Genomic DNA, 26,218 nt, shown 5'->3' with positions numbered 1-26,218 from the left:
TCTATGCTTCAGGTGACTTATCCTATCGACACTGCAATTCCAAAGAAAGAAGTTACTCCATGTGCTTGTGCAAATCTTACACTGGGGACTCTTGTGGGACCTCAGGACACTATTAAGGAATACAAACTAATCTAGTCACTTGATTTAAAGCTAAGTCTAGAAAGCCAGACTGGAACAAGGTATAATGTGGCCCTAATGCCACACTGAGGAATGGGTCCTAATTGCAATAAGCAGAGAAACCCTTGTACATTTTTAAATAGGGAAAGGACAGGGTTAAAACTGACCTTTCCTTCTCCCCATGCAACCACCAACACAATTCACACCAGTTCCAGCTTTGAAATACTGAGTTTGCCATTTTGGTATGTGTAGTATTTTTTCCTTTCCTCCAAACCTCATCTTTTCCTTTCTACTACACAAGATTAAAGAATATGAAAGGTGGCAACGAAATTAAATGGTCTGCACTCTATAATTTGGAGGGTTATATTAATAGCAGAGTTTCTCCACCTCAGCATGAATGCCATTTTGGACCAGATTATTCTGTATTGTAGAGCGCTGTCCTGGGTGTAGGGTGTTTAGCAGTACCCCTGAACTCTACTGGCCAGAAGCCAGTGCATTACCTGTGATAACAATGAAAAATGTCTTAAGACACTGCCAAATGTCCCTTGAAGGGCAAAATCTTCCCCAGGAAGAGACATTGTTTTAGAGTAGATGTCTGTTCATTTACAAAGCAAGTTTTTTGTTTGTTTTGTGAGACAGGGTCTCCCTCTGTTGCCCAGCCTGGAGAGCAGTGGGGCAGTCACAGCTCACTGCTGCCTCAAACTCCCAAGGTCAAGCAATCCTTGCACCTTAGCCTCTGGAGTAGCCACCAGTGTGTGCCACCACGCCAGGCTAATTTTTTTAGTTTTTGTGGAGACTGGGGTCTCCCTATGTCTCTCAGGAGCTACTGGCCTCAAGTGATCTCACCTTGGCCTCCCAAAGTGCTGGAATTATGGACATGAGCCACCACTACACCACTACACCTGGCCTTTTTTTTTTTTTTTTTTTTTTTTTTTAAATTTAGCTTGGAAACAAAAATATCTAATTCTTATGAAGCTTGGACTCGTAGATACAGGAGTAGTTTTTTGTTTTTTTTCTTCCTTTAACACAGTAGTGATGACTTCCTCTCACATAATCTTAGGGGCATTTTTTGCTTAAAAGCAATGAGTCCGTTTCTGTTTCAACATTGTCTTTTCATTATTAGCATCAGACTTGCTTGTCTAGACCTCTGGAGCAATGGAAATCTGGTGTTTGCCTATTCAGGGCGAAATGCTCGAAGCTGCCTCATTTCACACACTACACCAATGCCTGGGCTGGACTTCACCTTTGGCTTATATTAGGGAGCAAACCATTTCCCTCACAGACATTGATCTGGATACTGCCAGTTCCTGATTAACTGGAAAAGCAATAGAAGCGAAATTTATTACACTCTATTAAGACGTGTACACTTCCAAAAGTAGTGCAGAATGATCCCATCAGAAGTTTATCTGCACCTTTTCTTCCCATCAGAATTGTAGAGAGCCACAGCAGTATTTTTGCAGGTTCTCAGGATCTAAATTGGGCCCCCAGGACACAGCACCAGCTGCTCGGGAACCAGGAGACTTGCCCAGGGACCACCTGCAGCGATGGTTCCCGTAGAGCTCCTCTGTGCTATATGCTCTAGTGAGATCAGGAGTCTGCACTCCTCCGCAATAACTACCACACTTAAGCAATGGGAAAATCATAGTACATTAGTCAAGACAGACCAGAGGAAGGATCCTCCACGGATCCTGGAGCTCAATAGGTTTCAGTAAAATGTCCAGTGAAGCTTGAGTAGAGGGGTTTACATAGCAGCAGCAGCCACGAGAAAATGTTATTGCTTCAGTCTCCGTTGAGAAAACAGGGACAGTATTTGTTAAACCACAGCACAAAAATGAAGTTTTATTTATTTAGAGACGGAATCTCACTGTGTTGCCCAGGCTGGAGTGCAGCGGGGCGACCTCGGCGCACTGCAACCTTCGCCTTCCGGGTTCAAGCGATTCTCCTGCCTCAGCCTCCCAAGTAGCTGAGCTTACAGGCGCAGGCTAATTTTTGTTTTTTTAATGGAGACAGAATTTTGCCATGTTGGCCAGGCTGGTCTTGAACTCAAGAGTTCAAGGAATCAAGTCTCCTGGTTCCTGAACAGCTGGTGCTGTGTCCTGGGGGCCCAATTTAGATCCTGAGAACCTGCAAAAATACTGCTGTGGCTCTCTACAATTCTGATGGGAAGAAAAGGTGCAGATAAACTTCTGATGGGATCATTCTGCATTACTTTTGGAAGTGTACACGAGGTGATCCGCCCACCTCGGCCTCCCAAAGTGCTAGGATTATTGGCGTGAGCCACCATGCCCGGCTTAACATTTTAAATTTCTTAGTGGTGTGAAAAGAAAGCACTGTAAAAGTATTCGCCTCCCCTATCCTCCACATATGTTTGTTTAGAAAATAGCAAAACAAACCCAAGTGTTTACTAATTCCTAACATTTAAACTGGAAAGACTGGCCATAAGAAAAGACTTCACAAAATTGTTAGTCCATCCTGAGGTGACGCCTTGCCTCCTCATCCCCAGGCGGCGCCATGGGAGTGACTACGTGGGGCTTGGTGTCGTGAGAGCTGCCCTGGGAAGGGAACTTGGGGTGCTCAGGCTGCAAATGACGCGGTCTCCTAAGGTCCCCAGAACAACTTGAGCAGTCCCCGCGAGCAGGCACCGGCCCGGGTTCCGCGGGAACCCCTTAGAGCGGCCTGCCACTCCCCCAGGCGCCAGACCCTGTGGCAGGGCCACTTTAAGGGCGCCCGGGGCGTGCTCGCCCTCAGCTGCAGCCAGGAGCCATTACTGCGGCGGCACGCAGCGGCTGTGGAGCTCCTCCTGCTGGGAGGCTGCCCCAGGACCCAGCACGTGGGCGGCGGCCATGGCTGCTTCAATTATCTGCCAGGAGCACGGCCGGATCTCGGGCCAGGTAAGAGGCGGAGGAAGGGGAGGCAGCTGTGTTTATAACCTCGCGAGCAGGCCCCGGGCTGGTGGCCCCCTCGGCCCTCAAAGCGCAGCCCGGGGAGCTCTCATTCTGGGGGTACCGCAAGGAGCGGGTAGCAGGAAGGGTCCCTTCCATGGCATGAGTTCGCCCTCCCCGTGCGCTCCGAGCGGGAGAAGCGCGGACTCGGCTTCCGAGGGTGGCCCCGAGTGCCACCCGGCTTTTAGGGCCTGAAGTCTGTGGGGGGCGGGGGGGAAGGGGCTGATTTATCTCAGGAGAGGAGGCCATGGAAGAAATAAGACTGAATCGTGTTATACAGAAAACCAAGTGAAAATGAAATTTAAATGAAATGTTCAGAGTGAAACTTATCTGGAATCCAAAAATTTCGGTTTATATCACATCAATTACTCAATAAATGTGAATTCTCCAACTTATAAACATCTTAGTCCTTGACGTTTGCCCAATTTATTTTTCGAGCAGAAGGCCACTTGTAGTATTGGCTACCTAGAACACAATTTAATAGGCACGCTGCGGCTGGTGGCTGGTCAAAAATGTGAATGATTTTTATTTTTAATATAAAAGTTTCTTTAGGCGCGCTGTCTTCCTGCATTGCCCTCTGCATAGATGGGCATGCTTATTTTCAGTTTGCACACTGGCGTGGCGTCCCAAAGCGTCCTTCGTGGAGCTTCCACCCAAACAGGCAGCTTTGTGTGGGACCAAAGCCGTGATGGCAAGGGGACCTGCTCTGCACCATCCGCCACCTCCATGGAAATCAGAGCCCACTGACCTGTCTTGAAAGCACTTTATTTTTCAGCCCCTTTAGCAAAGCACAAAATCACTTTTGTAACTGTTTTCGATAAAAGTGAAAGGTGATGATTACCCCACTGGGAGGGAAGCATAGGCGAAACCTCCCCATTCCAGAAAGCAAGGCCAGCTGCGGCAGGGGGCTTTCATCTTAGTATTTTCCACATCGCGATAAATAGGAGAGGGCAACCTTTTGTGCTGAGTTTAGTCTTTTTACCTCTTAGAATGCTCTGCAAACTTAATTTCTCCCCTAAGAGCAAGCTTTTTGAAATGGAATTATGATCACTTTGAAGTAGACTCGTTTAACAGGTTTTCTTAATTTTTCAAGATGGAGGAACCTATTTAAACTCTAAGGAAAAATAGTATTTTATGATGTGGGATTAGGCAAAGCTGCACAAAACGAATTCTGAATGAAATATCTGATTATCTAGTAGAACATAAATAATTGTGGTTTCCTCCCCTTAAGAGAGTGTGGAGCCCCAACTGACTTCTTTGTGTGCCTTTGTGAGAAGAGTAAGTTGCCCAGTTTCTCGAGATAGAGCTGTTTAAGTCCCTTGACTCCTGGGGAAACTGAAGGCCCACAATTGCCTCCTGAGAGCCTCAGCCCTGCAGCTGCTGCTGATTGTGGGCTACGCTGCTCCTGGTGATAAGAGTGACATAAATAACAACTCACTAAAATGTAGGAGTGATTTGCTTTAAGCACTTCAGCACCTGCTGTTACTAATTAAGGGTTTAGCCTGCCACAGATTGCAAATGGAAATCCAGTGTTTTAAAAATTGTAGAGACTGGAGGGCCCTGCATGTTACTGTGATCACAGAAATGAAACAGCGTGGATAAAGTGTGTTGGGACAATGATGTCGTGTTATTAAAACTGCCCACACTTAAAGGATATGTACCAAGATGTTAATAGGGTTTACTCTTGAGTGGTGGAATTACAGATACGTTTCTTTTTTGAATTTTTCAGTATTTCCCAATGAATACCTGTTACTTTTGTTTAAAAAGGTATAGTAAGCAATTCAAACAGAAAAAGATATTTCATCAAACGAAGTCTAGCATTGCTTCAAATTATAGTGCTCACAGGTGAAAATCTTAGATGTACTAACAGGCAGTTTTCCAAGCAGAATATACAAGAAACACTCCTTTTTCCCATCAATAGATCTTTTTCATTGCCTGTGTTCATATTACATTGTCAACAAGATATTTTTAACTAAATAAATATTCAGATTTATGTTGATTATAAAGTATTCTGTTAATTTGAGTTAACTAGAATTGGGATAGTGGACTTGAACAGTGTTCTGATTTGTCTATTAACATTCCAAGTGTGCTACGGCACTGATTTTGTAAGGCAGGGAAAGAAGCATTTGGCAAGAGAGCAAATCAGTTGTTTCCAGAGCTTCTTTATGTCATACCCGCTCTGTGCCATGATGCAAGACACTGCAAAAACTTCAGACTCCTACACAGAGTGGTGGGTTAGTGGTGCTTGTTTCTCCTTATCCCTTTCCAGATTGTGTTCCTACCTACGCTCAGATTTCTCCCTACTTCCCAGGAGTTCCCTTCATAACTCTTTCTTGACTTTTTTTTTTTTTTTTTTTTCTCCAAAAGGCTGAGAGATTCTGGGGACATTGGGAACTGAGCCTCTGAGGGTAATAGTGCAGTCAGAATGCCATGTGCTAGCTAGGGAAAGGCTCAAGCTAGACAGCTGATTGCTGTTATTCTAAAACTTATGCTCTGCAGCAGGCCCTGTTTCCTGAGCAATGTGATTGAAACAGTGCAGAGATCAATTAGATTGAGAGTTGTCTTCAGTGCCCAGCATGGACACAATTTTCCCTCTCCCCGACCCCTCCCCTGCTAGGTTGATTTGATGCTTTCTGTGTTCTTTATGCTCAGGTTCAGTATTACTTGAGAAAGCATGGCAATAACTACCACCTGCAGGGCACTATACAAACACTTCTCATGACAATCTTGCAATGCAAGTATTTTGATCCTCCAGATGAGGATCACTTAAGTGTCTTATGCAAAGCCACTGGTAAATAGTTGAACTAAGGGACAGATTCTGGTCTGTCTCAAATGGCTTTGCTCCCTTTCCACTGCATCAAGCTGTTGAAAAAGGATTAGTAACAGCCTTGAGTAGAACTGGTCATACTCTGGTCTTCCTGCATTCCAAGGATCAAATGCCATGCTTTCTTATCAGCGGAGAAAAGGGCTCTTAGAATGCAAGCCCCATGAGGGTAAGGACCTGGTCTGTTCACCTTGTGTTCCTAGACCCAGCCCTGTGTCTGCCCTATAGTAAGGGCTCGATAAATATCTATGGAGAGAATAAATGTCAAACCTACTTATGCAGATACATAAAGTGGCAGGATATTTTAAAAGAAAAAATAAACCTTACTAATAGGAAGTTTTACAAACTATATCCCAGGACACCCTGGTTTATATGTGTTATTGTAGTGTGCTTATTAGTAGCACCTCCTTTCATTCTCAGCGCCTCAGTTTGGAAGATCAATTACATGGTCATCCACCCTAATTGTACTAGCTGGGTTATTTTTGGGCATTCATATTCACTTCAATTAATCAGGTTAATTAAAAAACAAAACTATAATTGCTCCTGTTATGATCGCTTGTTAATGATTGTTTCATTGTTTGGCTTTGCGTTGTATAGAAGAAATCATGTGCTACAGTGGAGATTCGAAAACCATCTGCACTTACAGGCATCACAGAGGCTTAGTCTCCCATACTGCTCCTAAAGTGCTGCTGGAAATGAGGAGTGTTTATAAAATGAAAAGCAAACAACTAGTAGGGCCCCAACACTCTCTACTGTAGAAATTCCATATTTCAAAGCTTATTTAAAAGTGTTAAGCTGTCTTCTTGGAATATAGAGTATTGCGGGAGGTAGAAGGAAATAAGGTTGGTAAAGTAGGTTGGTAGCAGGCTATGAAACACCATGCTAAGGAGTTTAAATTTGTATTCTGTTTCGCGTAGGATAGCACAGGTGAAGGAGATTGGCTCATGATGGTGAATTGAGCACACAGGTCAACCTCCCTCTCTACCCCAAACTCCACAGCAGGAGATGTTTTCAAAATGTGATGATTCCTTCAAGTAAATATGGAAAAATACGACAGATATTTCAAATTAAAAGATCAAGGCGATATAACAAACAAATACAATGCATAGTATGGGATCTTGGTTTGAACAAAGCAGTTCCTCTCTAAATAATTAAAAAAAAAAAACCCACAGAAAAACGTGACATTTAGAAAGCGGATGGGGTCCAATTGCAACTAAAACAAAAGTAGAAAAACCACAGCTTACAAGACATAAAGAGAAGAAATGCAGTGATAAAACAATTTTAGTGATAGTCCAGGCTCCGTGTTGACAGAAACAAAGATGAAAGTAGCCCAGAGGGTGCTCACCTGGTTTGAATTAGCTGGATGCAGAACACCCAGGGCCAGGTGGGCCCCCTTGATTTACCCCGTGGACTCTCCCAGCTCAGTCCTGGTACCGCAAAAGCAATGATGATTTCAACTGAAGAATAAAGCACAGAAACTATTCTCTAAAGAAAATGAACTGTATGTGGGATGAGGACTCTTGGTGTGGGTAATTTCCAGACTTCTGTACTTGAAAAAGGAAAGGAAAGGTAGTTCTTCCCAGGTGGGAAATAAACTAACATGCTTGGTCTTCAGAGTAAAGCCTACCTTGATTTGACAATTAGCTGGTGCCAACCTCTCCGTTCTCCAGCATTTGCATTCGCTCACTCTGCTCACTCACACCAAACCCATAGTCAGTTGTCTCATTAAAGGAAGCCCTCACTGGGGAAACACCACCCCAAATGCAAGAGAAACTGCCTGTTCATAGCCACTTAGCTCTTGATTCATATTTATGTTTGGAAACCAAGGCTTGCCAGACATTAGCAGAACTACACAAATGCACAGATAGGACAATTAAAAAGACAGATTTTTAAGGTGCTATAGTCTGAACATTTGTGCCATCTACAAAATTTCTATGTTGAAATTTTAACGGCTAAGGTGATGGCATTAGGTAGGATCTTTGGGAGGTCATAAGGGAGGAGCCCTTATGAATGGGATCCGTGCCTTATAAAAGAGTCCCAAGAACCCTTGCTTCTCTACCATGTGAGGACACAGAGAAATTGCCATCTATAAGCCAGAAATTGTGCCATCACCGGACACTTAATCTGCCAGTACTGTGGTCCTGGACTTCCCAACCTCCGAGCTGAGAAATAAATTTCTGTTGTTTATAAGCTACCCAGTTTATGGTCTTTTGTCATAGCAGCTCCAATGGACTAGGACATAAAGGAATAGAAAAAAAAAACTTATTAAAATTTGAATTTGTATCTGTAGAGAGAATATTACATCCTAAAAAATATTAGGTTATGAAAAATTACTAAAATATCTTAGAAATTAGCAATTCACATTAAATGGATTGAAATTGAAAAGAAAAAAGAAGAACTGAAGACTAAGCAAGTGATCTGGAAAATGAGAAAATTTCTGAGAGAGAATTCGAGGCATGTAGGATCACTTTAAGACAGCCAGCATCACACAGAAGATTTACAAGGAGAGACAAAGACAACAGAAAGGAGGAAATAAAGAAATAATAAAATAAAAATTTCACAGTTAAAGATCCACTGTGGCCAAGTAGGATGAATAAAGTGTATGCTTAAACACAATCTAGAAACTATCAGAACCCAGAGGAAAAAGAGAAGAACATCTAAAGAAGAACAAAGCAGCTTATTCTTTTCATTAGCAACTTTGGATTCCAGAAGGAAAGTGATTTTGAGCTTAGAAGTGTTTGCTGCGTGAAACTTGCACTGAATTGTAAGAGCACGGTGAAGATGTTTTCAGACATGCTGGGACTCTGATGCTATCAGATAGGCTTTAAAAGAATTTTTTGAGCCTGTACTGCAGTTCAATAAAGTGAATCCAAGAAAGAAGCAAATATGAGAAACAAGAAACCATAAAAATCAGAGAAAGAATTAAGTATAAATGTTAAGTTAATATTGAATAATGATTGGAACTAAAATTCCAGATAGTCATAGCATGAGAAGTGCATGGGGTGCAGGGAGACATGTTAAGGATGCTGCCTTGTTTGGACAGAGGCTGTAGATTTAGATTATATCTTAATTGAAAATGGCTATGTATACTTACTAAAAATTAAGTATTTCTGAGATTTCTGTGGCCAAAGTGGAGTAATTTGAGTAACAAAACAAATGTTAGTATTGGATTGTAACCCAAAGAATAAAATGAATATCTGAAAGTCCTTACTGATTTAAATAAACAATTGACTAAATAAGTAAATGAGGGAGAAGGGACATATCTTCCTTACATAAGATTTCCAAATCATAAATATAGATAGAAGGAAATAGAAAATCACCAATGGAATGTCATCATAATAGTTGCTGCGCGCAAGCTCCACGAATGAAGGGCAGTAACAAAGGGCATAACTTTACGAAGAAATGGGAGGATTTGCAAAGACTCAAACCATCTTCCCCGACATATTTATTAATTACGGTGATGGTTTTAAACACACATCCACAGTTGTTTGATATTCCTCCCTTCAAGAGGTGGTACTTTAGTCCTCTTCCATTGAGTGTGGCTGTACTTAGTGACTCCCTACTGAAAACAAGAGTGTGGAAAGGAAAAACAAGTGACTTGACAATGGAGAAACTTCGCAGACACCATCTTAACCCAGCGACCAAGGTGAACGTCTCTGGCAATCTCCCATTGATATACGACAACATAAGAAGGGGGCACTTGTGTCCATGGTGTTCTACCCAAAATCTAGAGTCCCAGTCTAATTATGAGAAAATGCCAGACAAATCCAAGTAGTGGGACATTCTACAAAATGCCTGACCAGCACTCCCCCAAAGCCAGAAAAATCTGAGAAACTATTGCATATTAGAAGAAACGAGGAGACATGAGGACTAAGTACAGCCTGTTATCCAGATGGGATCCCGGGGCAGAAAAAGGCTATTAGTGGAAAAATTGGTGGAATTCACATAAAGTCTGTAGTTTAGCTCATGGTATTATGCTAATATTAATTTCTTAGGGGTTTCTTTCTTGTGGTTAAAAAACCCCCACAATTTCTTGGTTTTTATAAACATACTGTGGTTGTAAGATGTTAATATTTGGGGAAGCTGAGTCAGGTGTTTATGAGAACTCACCATGCCCTCTCTGCAACTCTTCTGTAAATCTAAAATTAATTCCAAATAAAAAGACAATTAAGCACTTAAGGAATAGAAATTAGGGAATTCACTCCCATAATGTTATAGGAGCAACAGGATGGAAAAATGAAAATTTGATCAGCCTAGGAGGGGCTACGGGAAAAAAGAAAAAATTGCAGTAAATAGGAAGCCTGAAATAACAAATGAAAGGGAATAAGGTCATTTCACATTCAATTGTAAATGTTCACAATTAATTAACATTAGCTAATTCATTACATTACATTAACGAAGTTAATGTACCCTAGTTAATGTCAGTAATGTAACTAATCACTCAAATTTATACATTAAAAACTGAAAGGTCAGATTGTAAAAACCATATAAATTCAATTAAAAGCTATTTATAAAAGAGAAAATCAAGATGGTATAGAAGAGTTCAAAATAAGGGGGTATGAAGAACTAAGAGCTGTATGTCAGAAAAATAAAATTTGAGGTGAAAAGCATTAAAGGGCAAGGAGGTATATTTCATATAGTGCTATTCTCTACATAGAATCATCTCTATATATACATTATTTAATAACATACTATGTAAACAGGTCACATATATTGTTAAATATTATAGTTATCTATTTATACAAATATCATTATCATGAACCTTTATGTACTTAGCCCATAATTATAAATATAACCTATGGTTAGAGAAATTGATGGATTGACAAAAGCATAATTAAGGAGATTTTGATACTCCTCTTTCATAAACTGAAAGATCAAGTAGACCTAATAGATGCGAAGAAAGAATTAACAAGTTTGCTGTAAAACATGTATGTATAGAGCTCTATGCACAACAGAAAATAGACATTGTTTTCAAGTACCCATGGACGATTAACAAAAACTGACTGTGAATTAGGCTATGAAGAAAATGTCAACAAATTTTAAAAAGTAGACGTCATTCAGGACACATTCATTGTTGACAATGCACTGAAATAAGAAATGAGCAACTAACAAATACCCACACACAAAAAAACACACTATCCACTTGAAAATTAAAAATACATTTATAGAGGTATTTAATAAAAGTCTTAGATTAAAATGGAAATATCAACTGAAATTATAAACTAACAATGAATGAACATGAACTCACTATATATAAAAATTTGTGGTGTGCAACAAAATTCCACTAGGAGGAAAATGTATATCCTCTACTATGCTGCCCAGTCAGACTTTCCACAGTGATGAAAATGTGTAATTATACCATCTGTTAATCCACACTCACCACATGAGGATGCTGAGCATGTGAAATATGGCTAGTGCAACTGAACCAAATTTGAAACTTTATTTAATTTTAATTAATATAAGTTTAAATTTAAATAGCCACATGTGGCTAATGTAGTGGCCCACACAGTTCTATATTCACAATAAAGCATTACCAGAAAAAGAAAAACTTAAGCTTATTTATAGTTAGGAAGCAAAATGAACTCAACATCAATAATAGATATTATATATTTTTTAAGATTAAAACATTAAACAACATAAATCCATATGAAATGGATTTGTAAAAATGAACATGAACAAAATTAAGAGAAGGTGGGAAATTTCAATTTGCCATTCATCAATAAGGAACTATAAAATGAAGTATAAGATCCACCTTTATAAATTTCTTCAGAACCTGATTTTCTAGGCATGTTTTACCAAAACTTAAGATGCAGATAATTTCTGTGTTTTATAAACTATTCAAGACCATAGATCAATACTTTATTCTTCAAGGCTGGCATACCCCAGATACCCAAATGAAATAAGACAATAAAACAAAATTATATCAATATTCATTTATGACCATAGATGCAAAAATCCAAAGGTGAAAGAATTGAATTTATTACACATTATGAATAGGTTTATCGCAAAAATCTAAAGGTGAAAGAATTGAATTTATTACACATTATGAATAGGTTTATGCCAGCAATACCATAATGGTTTGACATTAGGAAATCTATTAATGGAATTCACTACCTAACAGATCAAAGAATAAAATATAATATACTGAAAAAGCATTTAATATCAACACCCTTTTCTGATGTAAAATTCTTAGCTTCCAAATAGAAACTTTTTTAACTGATAAAGGATATTGATCAGAAATCTTCAGTATCATATTTAGTAGTAAAAACATTTGAAATACTCCCACTAAAGTCAGGAACAAGACAAGAATGCCTACTATCACTCCTGCTGTTCACTCTTGTTTTGGATGTTCTAGCCAATGGATGCATTCTGGAAACAGACAAAAGTGTCATTTTTTGAAGGCAGTAGGATTGCCTACCTAGGAAATTGAGAAGAATCAATGGAAATGTATTGGAACTGAACAGAGAGTACTATAAAGTGCATTATTTGAAGCAAGTTCCTTTATACAGAAATCAATAGCATTTCTATATGTCAGCTGTAATCAATCAGAAAACGTAGTGAGGAAGAAAAGAGATCCCCTTTGCAGTGACCTCCAAATATTGAAATATCTTGGAATACATTTACTAGTAGGATACATGCAAAATTGATATGAAAGTCCATAAAACTGAAGAACATAATAGAAGACCCAAATTCTCTGAGACACATACCTCCTAAATACGGAGATTTAATATAGCAACAATATTTTCTAATTAACTGTTAAAATAGAGGCATCCGTAATTAAAACTTTAACAAGGTTCCTTGACAAACTGATCCCAATTTCTGTTGGAAGAGAACTTGTTGGAAAATATCTAATAACCAAATAAAAAAATAACAAGGAAGGAACCATATGCTCTATATCAAAACACACTATAAAGAGCTAGTAATTAAGCAGTGTGGTATTAACCAGGAATAGGCAAATAGATCAATGGATCAGAATGAAGTCCAGAAACACACGCCCCTACCTGGCATTATGAAAACTTCTCTCATGAAAACACTGAGAGAAGGTTAGTCTGTTCAGTAATCCTGTTGGGTCAATTAGTTCTGCATTTTCAAAAAAATGAAAGCAGATACCTACCTCATATTAAGTACCAAATAAACTCCAGCTGGGATAAAAAGCTAAATGCAAAAATAAACCCTTAAAAGTATTAGAACACTGTAGCAAATCATATTTTAACACAAACAGAGATGGCTTTGAAAGCAAGATAAAATTCACCAAAGCCATGAAAGAAACAATAGATTTGTCACTAAATATTAAATACATATTAGTGTCAAGAGACGTTATAATCAGAATTAAAGGCAGAGTGACAGGAAAAAGAAAAGTAAGTTGACTAATATCCAGTCTGTATAAACTCCCACAATGCAATAAGAAAAATACCACAAATAGGAAGGTGAACAAAGGGAGTAAATGGGCACCCATAATAAATGTGTGATAATAAGATGGAGATTGTCACTAAAATGAAAAGATACTCCATTCATTCAAAAAATGCCAATAAAAAGGATAAAGGTTTTTGCTCGCAATATTGGCAAACATTTTAAAAGTTTTAAGAATAACCAGCCTTATTAAGCGTTTGGGGAAATGAGTACTCAAATATATTGTTTATGGGGATATAAATTTTTGTATCCTTTGGAGTATGCAAAACAAGTAAAAATTTATTTTCTGATTTTCTAGTTTCGATTGTAGGATATATGCTTATTTGCACAGATATATTTATAAAAGTATTCATTATGGCACTATAATAACATCAAAACCCAACACCAGGAGAATGTCTCAGTCGATTATCATCATCGAAAATAAGGAAGACTGAATCAAGATGACAGATGAACACATTCACCCCTGATCCCAAACAAATAACAGAAAACATATTTTTATGAGAATAAATCTATAACGGCCTAGAAAATGAGAATGTTCCCAGTGAATCAGAATGTTTGAGGAATTGTTGAACTATATTGTTAAATGAAAAAAGCAACTCGCCTCAAAAAATAGTAACAGCCCGTTTATGAAAAGCTATATAGGTGTGTATTGTACTTATATGGTTGACACAAAAATTGTCTGGAAGGATAGATACCAAGCTCTTGACAACACTTTCTTCTAGAGAAGGGATTGAATGAGGATATGAGAGATGATAAAGGAAGATTGACTTTTTTATAAAAAGAAGGAAGAAAATTAGGTGAGCAGGTAGAAGTGCAAAAGCTTTGCTTACTTTACTCTTGCCTAGTTTCTTGCACCTCACCTGCTCTTTCCTGCAGTCCTCAGGAAACCAGGCTGAAAAGAGAGGGAAGCCCATGGGGGCCATCTGCACCAGTGTCCTGCCCTGTAGAGTTGCTTCCTTGACAAGCTGCCTTTCTCTTTGTGCAAGTATTTCCAGCTCCTTCACTCACTCTTTTGGCTTCAACTCTAATCACCTCCCAAATCTGTTTTCTCATATAGATGCCTATGGCCTGGCATTTCCTATTGTCTGCTATTTCCATTAATTTAAGTGTCCCCATTCTTTGGCATTTTCAGTGGGTTGAGTTCATTAGCTGTAGAGAATAAAACAGAGACAAATAAAAGGTGAGGATGGGAATGCTTTTTTTCCTAATTGAATATACTTGAAAATATCTCCAAATGCAAATAAAGAGCCATTTTGGTTCCTAATATTGAGGTTTGAATAGCACATATATTTCATTGAAAGGACTTTATTTCATTGTTTCTTAGGATTTAGGAATTTACATCCTTCTCTGGTCCCTGGAATGTGTGTTTCACCAAAATAAATCATGTGGGAGAGTCACCATTTTGATCCTTTCAGCAATAAACAGATTTTCCAGCAGGAAAGACTTTTGGGAAAGTGAGTCATAAGAACTCTGTTGTTTAATAGGATGAGAGAGAAATTTGCAGAAAAACTGAAGTAGAATAGCATCAGTAGGCAAAATTTTTAAAAAAGCATGACCTTCAGATTTTTCCACTACTTCTAGGTAGTGAAGATGTGAAATTAATAGTTCCTGTCCTTGAGCTGCTTATAGTTGACCATCTAGCCAGTCAGGCTAGATGTGGAGTCAATCACTGTGTTATTTGTGAGCTTTATTTATCTTATCGTCTCATGCATGGCATTTTCCCTATGCCTAGGTAATAATTATGTGACGCCTCTGCTTCCCTTTCTTTCAGGCAAAAATAGACGTCTTATTAGTTGGAGATGTCACTGTGGGCTACCTGGCTGATACGGTACAGAAATTATTTTCAAACACAGCAGAAGTCACCGTTACAATCAGTGACATGAAGGAGGCAGCAGCACTTTTGGATGATTGGACATTCAATATGGTTTTCTTGAAGATGCCTTCTTCACTAAGCGCTGAGGAGCTAGAGGCCATCCAGTTAATTAGGTAAACTTCAAAAGCCTTGACCTTGTATCTTTAGAATCATTTTTTAAAAACCCATTTTTATAAAAATCCTAAAAAGATGATATATTTCTATTTTACTTTTTAAATTGAGGGTCCAGGAAGTGGCTCATGCCTATAATCCTGGCACTCTGAGAGGCCAAGACAGGAGGATTGCTTTAACCCAGGATTTCAAGACCTGCCTGGGCAACATAGTGAGACCTCTGTCTCTACCAAAAATTTAAAAAATTAGCCGGGCGTGGTGGCATGCACTTGTAGTTCCAGTTACTTGGGGGCTGAGGTGGGGCTCAGCCTCAGGAGTTTGAGGCTGCAGTGAACTATGATCATGTCACTGCGCCCTACCCTGGGCAACAGAGTGAGGTGCTATTTCTAAAAAAAAAAAAAAAAAAAAAAAAATGAGGGATATTTTCATGGAGAGATTCTATATACATGTTGTTTTTATTTCCGGTTTGTGGCATTTTATTATGAGAATTATTTTAACTTTTAAAGTCATAGGTATGGATTAGAATGTAAGAATCAATTGGTCATAGAAATGTATTTAGTATGCAATTCTTATGTTATTTCCACACGTAACTCTTTTTTAATAACTGTGTCATTAAAATGGTGCATCTTTTCAGAGTTCATTAATTGTAGTGGCAGACACTAAAGGAAGTGAGCACTCTTAGCTCTCTGTCCTGTCAGCTAGGGACTGAGCTGTCTTCTGGAGCCTTGAGGCCCTCTGGATTCATTGGGTCCAAAAGCACCCCCTCCAGTGTTGTCATTTCGTCTTGTAGCTCCATGCAAGTTCTGCTTCTTTCTCTTTTTTTTTTTTTTTTTTTTTTTTTTTTTTTTTTTTTTTTTTTTTTTTGAGACAGAGTCTTGCTCTGTCACCCAGGCTGGAGTGACACTACCTTGGCTCACTGAAACCTCTGCCTCCCAGATTCAAGCAACTCTTCTGCTTCAGCCTCCTGAGTAGCTGGGATTTCAGGCACAAACCACCACACCTGGCTAATTTTTGTATTTTTAGTAGAGATGGGGTTTCACCATGTTGGTCAGGCTGGTCTCGAACTCCTGACCTCATGATCCACCTGTCTGGGTCTCCCAAAGTGCTGAGATTACAGGTATGAGCCACTGCAACCGGCCAGGTTCTGCTTTTTTTCAACCCACTCCAACTCTAGAAAATTGGAGTCCAGTGGTGGGAGAGTTAGATTCTTCCCTGCCACTTACCATATATTTAGATTGGGTTAGATTAGAAGAAATTTCTTCTCCTTCCAGGAAATACTTGATAGACAAAGAGGAATTGTCAGTTATATTGGAACATATAAGAGCTTGTCAGAATTACAAGAGAGGCCTTTTTTGGCTAAAACAGAAAATTCAGAGACAATATTTTGATCCCTGAATAAAGGGGCAAGCAGATTATGTTAAGGGAAAAGAAAGGTTGGAATGAGAAGCCCAAGCCACCAAGTTACTTATTAAACAGACAGACAGACAGACAGACAGAAACTACTCTTGGGGTTTCTTAGAACAACTGGTCTCCTGCATTTCTTTTGGCTTTCTACTAGGCACATGAACTCTAGACATGCTAGGCAAACTATCTACCTCAAAGTGAATTCCACTTCTAAAACCTGTTGTGAACTATCCTCCTTCTGAGAATATGCTTATTTTATTATAGAACTTAAAAAAAATAGAGTTTCCTTGGCTGAGGACTCATCATAATATTTCATTTATATTGTATTTTAAAATTTTTTTGCAGGATTTTATTGTCCCTTCTTGACAGATCAAAAATCTGAGGCTGAAGTGGCTTGCCTAAGACCACATCGCTCGTTTTTACAAAACTCAGAGTTCGAATCTAGTTTTATAAAATTAATCTACGCTTCCCTTCATTTTCTTTCTAGAAGTCTGTAATTAATTGACTTTTGTATTGAAGCCACCTCTTTTTCACCTCTGAGGTTCAGTATTTGCCGAGCTGGGTGTAAACCAAACATAGATAATGGTTTTGAAAGAACCATGGTCTCTCTATTTCAAGACTAGGACCCCAGTGATGCCTCCCTCAGTGAAGTAAAGCTTTGCATTTGCTCACTGTCAGAGCTACCTTTTGAACAAGATAAGAATGAAGTTCTATGTGTTTAAGAATCAGCTTTATGTTTAGTTGCAGATATTAAAACCTAGGAGGTTAGAGGAGAGAATTTCTTGTCTGATACTCACCTTGGCAACTTCTATTGCCCTGAGTAATGTAGCTTAAGATTTCTTAGCAGAGAAAACAAAGTAGATGAAGGTACAGAATGTATAGCTATATAAATAGCAGTTCTGTTATTTTGCCTTAAAAGACAGCATTTGTTTGAAAGAAAACAAATACTTTGTGGAATACACCTGGATTTGTATTCCTTGTTTGTCCCTGTTGCACTATTCCCAATACCCAGTGAAGGTCTTGACTACTAGCAGGTGTTATCTGCCTTGCTGTAGCTCCAGTGAATGACTGGATGAGTGGGAGAAGTGCCATTCTAGGCAGGCCATGCCTCCTCACTTTTTTGCTCTTCTCTGAAAAGGGACAGAGTTGTTTGGTTTGTGTGTGTGTGCATGTGTGTGTATGTGCATGTGTGTGTGTATGTGTGTGCATGTGTGTGTGTGTAAGCTTTGCTTTCATGGTGCTGTCCTCAGAGGCTATGAATGTCTCTGAAGTTCTCTTTCCTGCCCTCAGAATTGTTATGAGTTTATGATTTGTTGAATTGTTTAAACCCTTGTAGAGAGTATTTCCAGTTTTCAACCTATGATTTTTCTTATGGAAATGAATCCTGTACATGTACTGCCCCATTTGTAAGGAGTTTAAACCTAAATCTATCCTAAAGCACTATACCCTTTGAGTTTGGGCTATATTTAATGACTAAACCAAAATGAAAAGCCTGGCTCTGCTTTTCTTCTGATGTATTTTAAATTTTTCTCTTTAGATCTTTGTTGTTGTCTTGTAATGTCTCAAAAGCTGTGTAGGTCTAGGAAAATGTACAACTGCTTGCCTTATTCTTCTTTCTCTAGGAGCTTTATGTCTGCTGTCAATCAATGAGGAATTTATTGTAGAATGAAAGTGGCCATATATATTTTCATTGGTAGAGCACATGATCACAAATCTATATATCTGTAATGTATGTCATATGGATTTTTATTGCAAATAAGAATGAAGTTTAGTCTGTTAGCCATAATATTAGATTTATTTTAGAATAAAATGAAAGCAGCCTCCTTAAAAGATTCTTAAATTTAATCTTACAAAACCATGTTTTAGGCTTGGTGCTAATGATTAATTGACTTTAATCATTCATAAAATATCAGTACTTTACAGTACTAATAGCTCAAGAATTATGGTACATCTCACTTGCAGGTTAGCATTCCTAACAGTAATGCCTAATTTGTTTTCATCTCATAAATGTATTGAAAGAGTGTATTTTTATTGAGCAGATGAACTCAAACACTACCCAGTGGTAACATATTTTAAGATCATCTTAAGATTCATATGCTTAACTCCAGAATTCCAGGGACATTTTACTTTTGGCTTAGATAAGTTCTCAAAATTGAGCCATCCTCAAGGGCAGATCCTTGATAATTCAGACACATCCTAATACTTATCTTCCAAGACAGGTACAGAAAATTTAAATATGTTTTAAACTCATCAGTAAATGGGGAGTTGTGGTTTTCTTCTCCATGAAATGATTCTGCAGTTACGATTCTGTGAGTCTCATGAGCTCAGAGCAGTTTAGCAACAGGAAAGGCATGCAGGCTGTGGCTCCATCTGCTCCGTCAACAAATCAAGTTTGAATCTGATTTCATTTCTCCCCCGTGTAGTTTCAGATGTCTTTCCAGCTAACTGATCAGTAAGAAAACACAATCTTGTGAGCCACAGAGATCTAAGTTGTCCTTTTATGTCTCCAAGACATCCTTGACTTGACAGTGTAACTCATTAAATCTTATTAGGGAGTTTGCATGTCCCACTCCTCTGAATGTTTGACAATAAACACAATAACAGCAAAACATCTAAGTAGCTTTACTAAAGGCTTTCTCCTCTAAATTGGTGGAGGAAGTGAGTAGGAACTGAGGGCAATTCTATAACTTCTAGCACCCTGTCACATGGTGAATGCTGCAGCAGGAACTCTTCTGCAGAGAACTGAGTGGGAACAGGGCAAACCAGCCTTCACTATTAGCCAGAATAAACTATCAGAGATTAATTAAGTAATTAACAAAGAACGTTCTTTGTTACAAGCTCCATATAGGTCATACCAGGCTAGTTTGGCCCCATTTAGCCTTTGCACAGAATAATGGATAACTGTACTCAAAAAGACCACAACCCAAAGATGATACTGGCTTTTGTCCTTTGAAGTCCTATGGCTGTAAGAGAAGTAAATGTAGAAATTTCTGCAGGCTTCATTGGGACTTATAACACTACTTTGGCCCTCTTAGATGACGGATTTCAGAGGCCAGGGCTTTTCTGAGACCCTTTGATCAGCAGAGTGTACAAAACAAAGATCACACTTGTATATGACCTTTGTTTTTTCAGCTACCACAGACAGACCTGGGGATGGGGGCGAGACAGCAGGTGGGTGCTGCTGCAGGTTGAGCTGATGCTGGCTCCAGCTCCAGAGGGCCCCGCAGGCAGGCATAGGAATAGAACCAAGAATACTGGTATCCAATCTCAAAAGTGAGGTGTAGCCTCAGGAAACATTTCAACAGTGCAATCATGAAACATGAGGGAAAATGAATTGTCCCCAAATGAATTGTAAAACACAAGAGACATTAATTGAGAAGGTCTCAGAACCTGTAATTTGATTTTGGTATATAGAACAGGAAGTAGTATTAGTTGGTGTGGATAAGAGTGATTTTTATTTTGTTTTGTTTTTGCATTGCTTAGTTTTGTTTCAAGGAATATTCATTCACGAAAAAGAGACCATTTTCTGGTTGAGCCTGGAAACTAGAACTCTTTTAGCTTATTGATTTGCAGGGAATGTGAATGAGCAGCTGAGCTTAAGACCAGAGTATTGGATTCTGGGAACTCTATCGATTGCTGGCGTCCCTATACAGCGGGGGAGTGTGTGTTTGGTAATTGATTCTATGCTAATAACAAAAGTCCAAGAATCCCACCTCTGTCTGATATAAAGCTTGAAAGTTGGAAGTCATCGGGGCCTATAAATTCATATATCCAAATCGAACATATTTTTGTGTCAGTAAAATCTATTTTCAAATTTTTGAAAAGTCAGATTTTCAAAAATGGACATAGGAAGATTTCTAAAAGCAAACAACCTGTTTTTAAAAAATTATTTAACTGTATTTAACTTATGATAATTTACTTTTGAATCCACTATAAAGTATTTTTTATTTTAACAGTGAAACTACCCGATAATTTTCTGTCAGTGGTCCCATCTGCTCAGTCCATTTTTCCCTTCTGCTTCTCTTTCCTCATTCTGTTGTCCATACCTCCATTATAATCCACACTTTCTCATCACTTAAAAAATATATGCAAGGCTAGCCACAGTGGCTCTTGCCTGTAATCTCAGCACTTTCCGAGGCTGAAGCCAGAAGATTGCCGGAGGCCAGGAGTTTGAGACCAGCCTCAGCCACATAGCGAGAACCCATCTCTACTAAAAATACAAATACCCAAGCGTGATGGCACACACCTGTAGTCCTGGCTACCTGGGAGGCTGAGGTACAGGATCGCTTGAGCCTGGGAGGCTGAGGCAGCCGTGAGCCTTGACTATGCCACTGCACTTCAGTCTGGGTGACAAAGCAAGACCCTGTCTCAAAAAAAAAAAAAAAAGTCTACCTACCTACCTGTCTGTCTGTCAAAAAAAGAAATCTAAATATCTATAATGTATATATTTATTTTCATATATGTATATATATATGAAATGCTGGCATCCTAGCAGGTGTCATTCTGAAATCCCTATTCCCCTCCATGTCACCACGCCACCCACACCAGTGTAGGAAGTGCCTTTCTTACCTCCACATTTGGTAGTCCAGGCAAACTCTATCCTCCCTCCTGCATATGCCTATTTTGATGACAGTATATTTCTGCCTGAGTTTCTCATTTCCTCATAGAAACCATATATTCTTTCCTTTCTAAGGAAGGAAAGAATATATGGTTTCTTAGAAAGGAATAATATATGGTTTCTATGAGGAAATGAGACCCTATTGAGATCTATTCAGACTTGATTCTGTGCTATGAATTCTGAGCCTTAACTCCCCAGAATTCATAGCACAGAATCAAGTCTGAATAGATCTCAATGAGGTGTCACCTTTTCTTCATAATCCTGCTACTCTGAAGTAATTAGTTTAGTAAATACTCTGAAATATTTAATTTTGCCAAAGATTTGCAAGTATGCCTGCTTTCCTTACTATCAGCTCTTGCCTGGGTCAATGCCACAGGGTCTCTCCAGTCTACCCCGTGTTACCCTTATCAGCGCATCCCATCATAGGCAGAGTGGTCCTTCTGAAATGCAAATATAATCGTGTTGGTTGCTCCTCAGCTTCATAATCTTCCATTGCCCATTTTTCTTTGATACCAAACCTTGCCTGTGGGCTAACAAGTCTTCTGTGAGCGGAGCCCAGCCGCCCTCACTCTTTAGTCTCCACTCATGCATTTTGTCCTCAGACGCCCTGTGCCAGAGCTGTCCTGGACATCTTGCACCTTCTCAAACTCACCTTGTTCTTGACCACCCCAGTGCTGCTGCATATGCTGTGCCCTTTGCCCAGAATGTTCTGTGCTGCACATCTGCTTTCTGCCCTCCCCCTCTCCCCAGCCTTTTTTGTGTCTAGCCAGCACCAAGTGTTGTCTGCCTGGAAGCCTCCCCCAAGGCTGCTGAGGTAGGTTGGTGCCCAGAAGGGCTCCTACTGGCCCCTTTGGCTTTCATTCCCAGCATTGGACACGTTTTCAGCTACAAAAATGATCTAGAGTGATTTGTTTAATGTCTTTCCTCCCTAAAACTGCTAGCTGTGTGAGAGTAGGAACCTTGTCTGTCTGTTTACCATGATATCCTCCAGAGCCTAGCACAGAGCTGGTACATAAGAGGTTCTCAATATGTATGACTCAGATGTATAAACTATATTAATATGTAATGTAATTTGAAATATAGAATGTATACTTCCTAACGCTGTTATACAGTGGGGGTGCTCCCAGTTCTTGTTTTAATGAATAAATAATAACCATATATTACCACATGCCAATAAATGATGTTTTTAAGTATTTGAGAATAGTTTGTTTTTCTTAGGTGGTTTTAAACTGTTCTCTTTAAGGTCTCTTTCACAGTCACATTCTCCTTGAAAATCATTTTCTTTTGGCTAATGCCAAGGCTCAGTATTCATTCAGTTATCAGAATTCCAGACTTACTGTACTGACTCTAGTAAACTATAATGCCACTTTAAGAAAGAAGATTTATTTGAAAAATTTCAAGACATAAAAGGGGAGAGAGTATAATACTGCACCCATAATGTAGCCTCAGCAATTGCCCACATCTGGCTCATAGTGCTTCTCTCTACCTTCCTACCCCTGCCCACCAGTGGATTATTTTAAAACAAATCTAAAATACCATTTTATTTCATCCTAAATACTTTGGTACCTCTCTAAGGTGAGGACTCAAAGAATATACCACAAAAAACATATTATACCTGAAAATTAATAATCACTTCTTAGTATTGTCAAATATCCCATCGACATTCAGATGCCCCTGCTTATCTTATGATTTTTAAAAATCTGTGAGTTTGTAAAAATCAGGATTCAACTTTCTCTTTTCTCCTTCTTTTTTATCTTGTTCTTTAAAGATATATATATATATATATATATATATTACATTACATATTAATTTATGAGTCATATATATATATATTTTTAAAGGAGTCATTTGTCTTACAAAAGTCCTGCCATTCTAGATTCTGCTTATTCATTCCCATGGTGTTCTATAAAATGTTTCTTTCCTTCCAGAAATTTCTTGTAAACTGATGATCTGATCAAAAATTTGGATAAGGGTTAGGCTTTTTTTTTTTTTTTCATTTTTTAAAAAAAGTGATTCATCTTTTTCCTCAATGATTTGAGATGCCACTTTTACTAGATTTCCATATTAATGATATTATTTTAAATTCTGAAGAAATGAAGAAAGTCGCTATAGTTAGTTTCTAGTAAGCTAAACTCTCAAATCCCCTTTTTTTGAATAATGATTTTGCTTCATTTTAACATTTTTTTTCCTCTCTCAGATTTGGCAAAAAGAAAAACACACATTCGCTGTTTGTTTTTATAATCCCTGAAAATTTTAAAGGTATGTACCTGCTAACTTTAGTATTTGTTTTTTCTCTTAATAGAAACCATAAGGTCAATATTTAATATAAAGATTCTTAGGTTGTATTTCAGGGCATGGAGGTGATATGACTTTAACTGAACCTCTGACAATGGAAAAAATGAGTCTTGTGGTAAAATACTGGAAAACATGTCTCTCAAACACTGGTGAGTAAAAAATTTCTAAAGGTTTGAAAATTCTAATTAAAATCTTTGAAAACTATGCTTACACAACCTGACAAAAACAAGCATAAATAAAATAAAGGGAGAAATATATGTTCTTTGCCTGGAAAGAAAAACAAAACATTTTCAGAAGTTTAGAGTATGTTGGCAAATACAGTGCTGTGGTAGGCACAGGGTTTTGGGTGGAGGGTTGGGAGCAGAATTGTGTCACTATTTTTTTCAATTTTGGTAGCTTACCTACCATCATTTCTTACTCATTAAAATGGAATTAACCATGCTGTGTCATTGTGTGATTATCTAAAAGCCAGGGGCACTAACCTACAATTATATTGTACTTTCTACTTTGTAAAACACTTGAGTATAAATTATTTTACTTCTTAAAGTTAATAGGGTAGTTGTCCTTTCTATTTTACATTTTAGATGCAGAGGATTAATGTCAGTGCTTCAATTAGACTTCACATTTCTAAACTCTTTGGCTATTGTATTATGCAGATCATCAGTATCTAAACACTTAAACTAATTAAATTAGCTTTCATTTGGCTTGTGAAAGGACAAACTCCAATTACGGAAATTAAATTCTACTGGAATCATTATTGGTCTGTGACTATTTTTGGTCTTTCCAGGCCTGGGATACTAGATAAGAAATCTTTTAAAATTAAGATGATGTTAAATTGGGACGATTATTGATCAAATGGTACAAGATTTTGGTTATGTAAGATGAACAAATTCTGCGGCTCTAATATACCACAGTGTGACTGTAGTTAACAGCATTGTATTGTCTACTTGAAATTTGATGAGAGGGTAGATCTTATGTGTTCTCATCGCCAAAAAAGGTAACTAGGTGACATATTGGATATGTCAATTAACTTGATTGTGGTGATTATTTCACAATGTACTCGTATATTATCAACTCAAGTTGTACATCTTAAATATGTGAAATCTCAGATTCTCAATTATACTTTAATAAAGCTGGGAAATTTTTTTAAAATAAAATTATAAGATTTTTTTCTTAAAATGGGCCTGAGAGACACTTCCTGGATTATCCCGTGAGAATGATGATGTGGGATTCAGTGTAACACTTCTTTCTTAATGTTCTTTTTTAATATTCAGATGAATGAGTCTGTTTGTGACATTCCAGTGGCTGCCAGCCCTTGCATTTCCTCCTGGAAATGGCCAACCGAAGTGACCAAGGGCTTTTGCAACTTCTTATTTGGTTCTCGGTGAAATGGAGCAGCTGCTCATCACCCGCCCATGTCCTTCTGTTGGTTATGACCACGTCAGCTTCCAGTTGTCTTATCTTTGCTCCAAGGATGAGCAGCTGCAAAAAAGGAAAAAAAAATTTCAGATGCTATATTTTGACATTGCAGCTGCTTATTGAAGATTCATGCATGGTTTTTGTCTCCTGACATTTACCTATAAATAGGAACTTGATAAATAAACTCAGTTGAATGTGTTTTAAGCACACCTGTTGCTAAGTTACTAGAATCTGATTTAAAGGTATCGGTGGTAAATAACATAGAGTATTTTAGTTTTTGCTTTCTAACCTAGGTGGTTTTATGCTTCACAGAAATCTGTAAATTGCTTTTAGTTTTAAAAGTACTGCTTTGTAAAATCTATTGAGTAAAAGATGACAACCGCATTAAGGATTAGGGCTTGTGTGTTTGATTAGCATCATCTCCTTAAGTGATTTTATAAATAAAGAGTCCCCCATCTCAAAACTTTCAGTTAAGATTGAAAATGCTACTGGGCCTGAAGAACCTGGATTGTCCCTGCAGAGGTCTTACAGCGAACACCTGGGATATTTTTCTACTAATCTATTTGCCTGGTTAGTTTTTTGTACCTTTTCATAATAGCAATGTTTTTAGAGGACTTACTGATTGTGGCTATTTTGTGGAAGAGGGATGCAGTGTTTGCTGTACTTAAGGATCCTGAGCTGGCACCATGGGCACACATTGCAGAAGTATTTACCTCAATAAAAGAAAATACTTTATAAACAATTAGAGTTGACCACAGGGGAGCAGGACAAATTGTAAGGTAGTGAGTTCCCCATCACTGGGGAATATGATCAGTATTAGAGTCTGTGTTATTACTAAGCAAAGTTAAATCGCAACAGTCGTATTTAAACTTTGTAAAAACAGTGAATTCCTCAGGTGGAAATTTTACATGGAACCCCAATATTTAAACAGATGAGAACAGCCTCACCTGTTATACACCTACCACTCAGCTTCTTCCTGTTATCTTTCTTGAACTCATGAACCTAAACCCCCAGTTATTGAAAATCATCTTTTAAAAAGGATTTAGTTTCTTTTACATACTTCATGTAGCTTTTGGAATAGCTTTCTTTGGTATACAAGGCAAGTTTTAGTGTGTATCTATGTGTCTCCTTGTGTTACACACACACACACACACACACACACACACACACACACACACACAAACATAGATATTAGAACTGGCATT

At 38.4% G+C, this 26,218-nt stretch overlaps 1 protein-coding gene across 1 annotated transcript in view; it reads left to right on the top strand.

The window, feature by feature from the left end:
• Window positions 1-2,936: 2,936 nt before the first annotated feature.
• The window catches only part of SOHLH2 (spermatogenesis and oogenesis specific basic helix-loop-helix 2), a 43,576-nt gene continuing 20,294 nt past the window's right edge, over window positions 2,937-26,218 (top strand). Inside the window, exons 1-5 of the mRNA XM_032294463.1 lie at window positions 2,937-3,008; window positions 15,065-15,279; window positions 23,497-23,558; window positions 23,639-23,743; window positions 25,484-25,583. Coding sequence (XP_032150354.1) covers window positions 2,961-3,008; window positions 15,065-15,279; window positions 23,497-23,558; window positions 23,639-23,743; window positions 25,484-25,583 — 530 coding nt within the window. The 5' untranslated portion in view covers window positions 2,937-2,960. The remainder of the gene's footprint in view (window positions 3,009-15,064; window positions 15,280-23,496; window positions 23,559-23,638; window positions 23,744-25,483; window positions 25,584-26,218) is intronic.

This window comes from Sapajus apella, unplaced genomic scaffold (assembly GCF_009761245.1).
Source record: "Sapajus apella isolate SASKATOON/1434 unplaced genomic scaffold, GSC_monkey_1.0 scaffold32, whole genome shotgun sequence".
In the NCBI taxonomy this organism is placed as follows: domain Eukaryota; kingdom Metazoa; phylum Chordata; class Mammalia; order Primates; family Cebidae; genus Sapajus; species Sapajus apella.
This window is presented reverse-complemented; position numbering and strand designations above follow the sequence as displayed.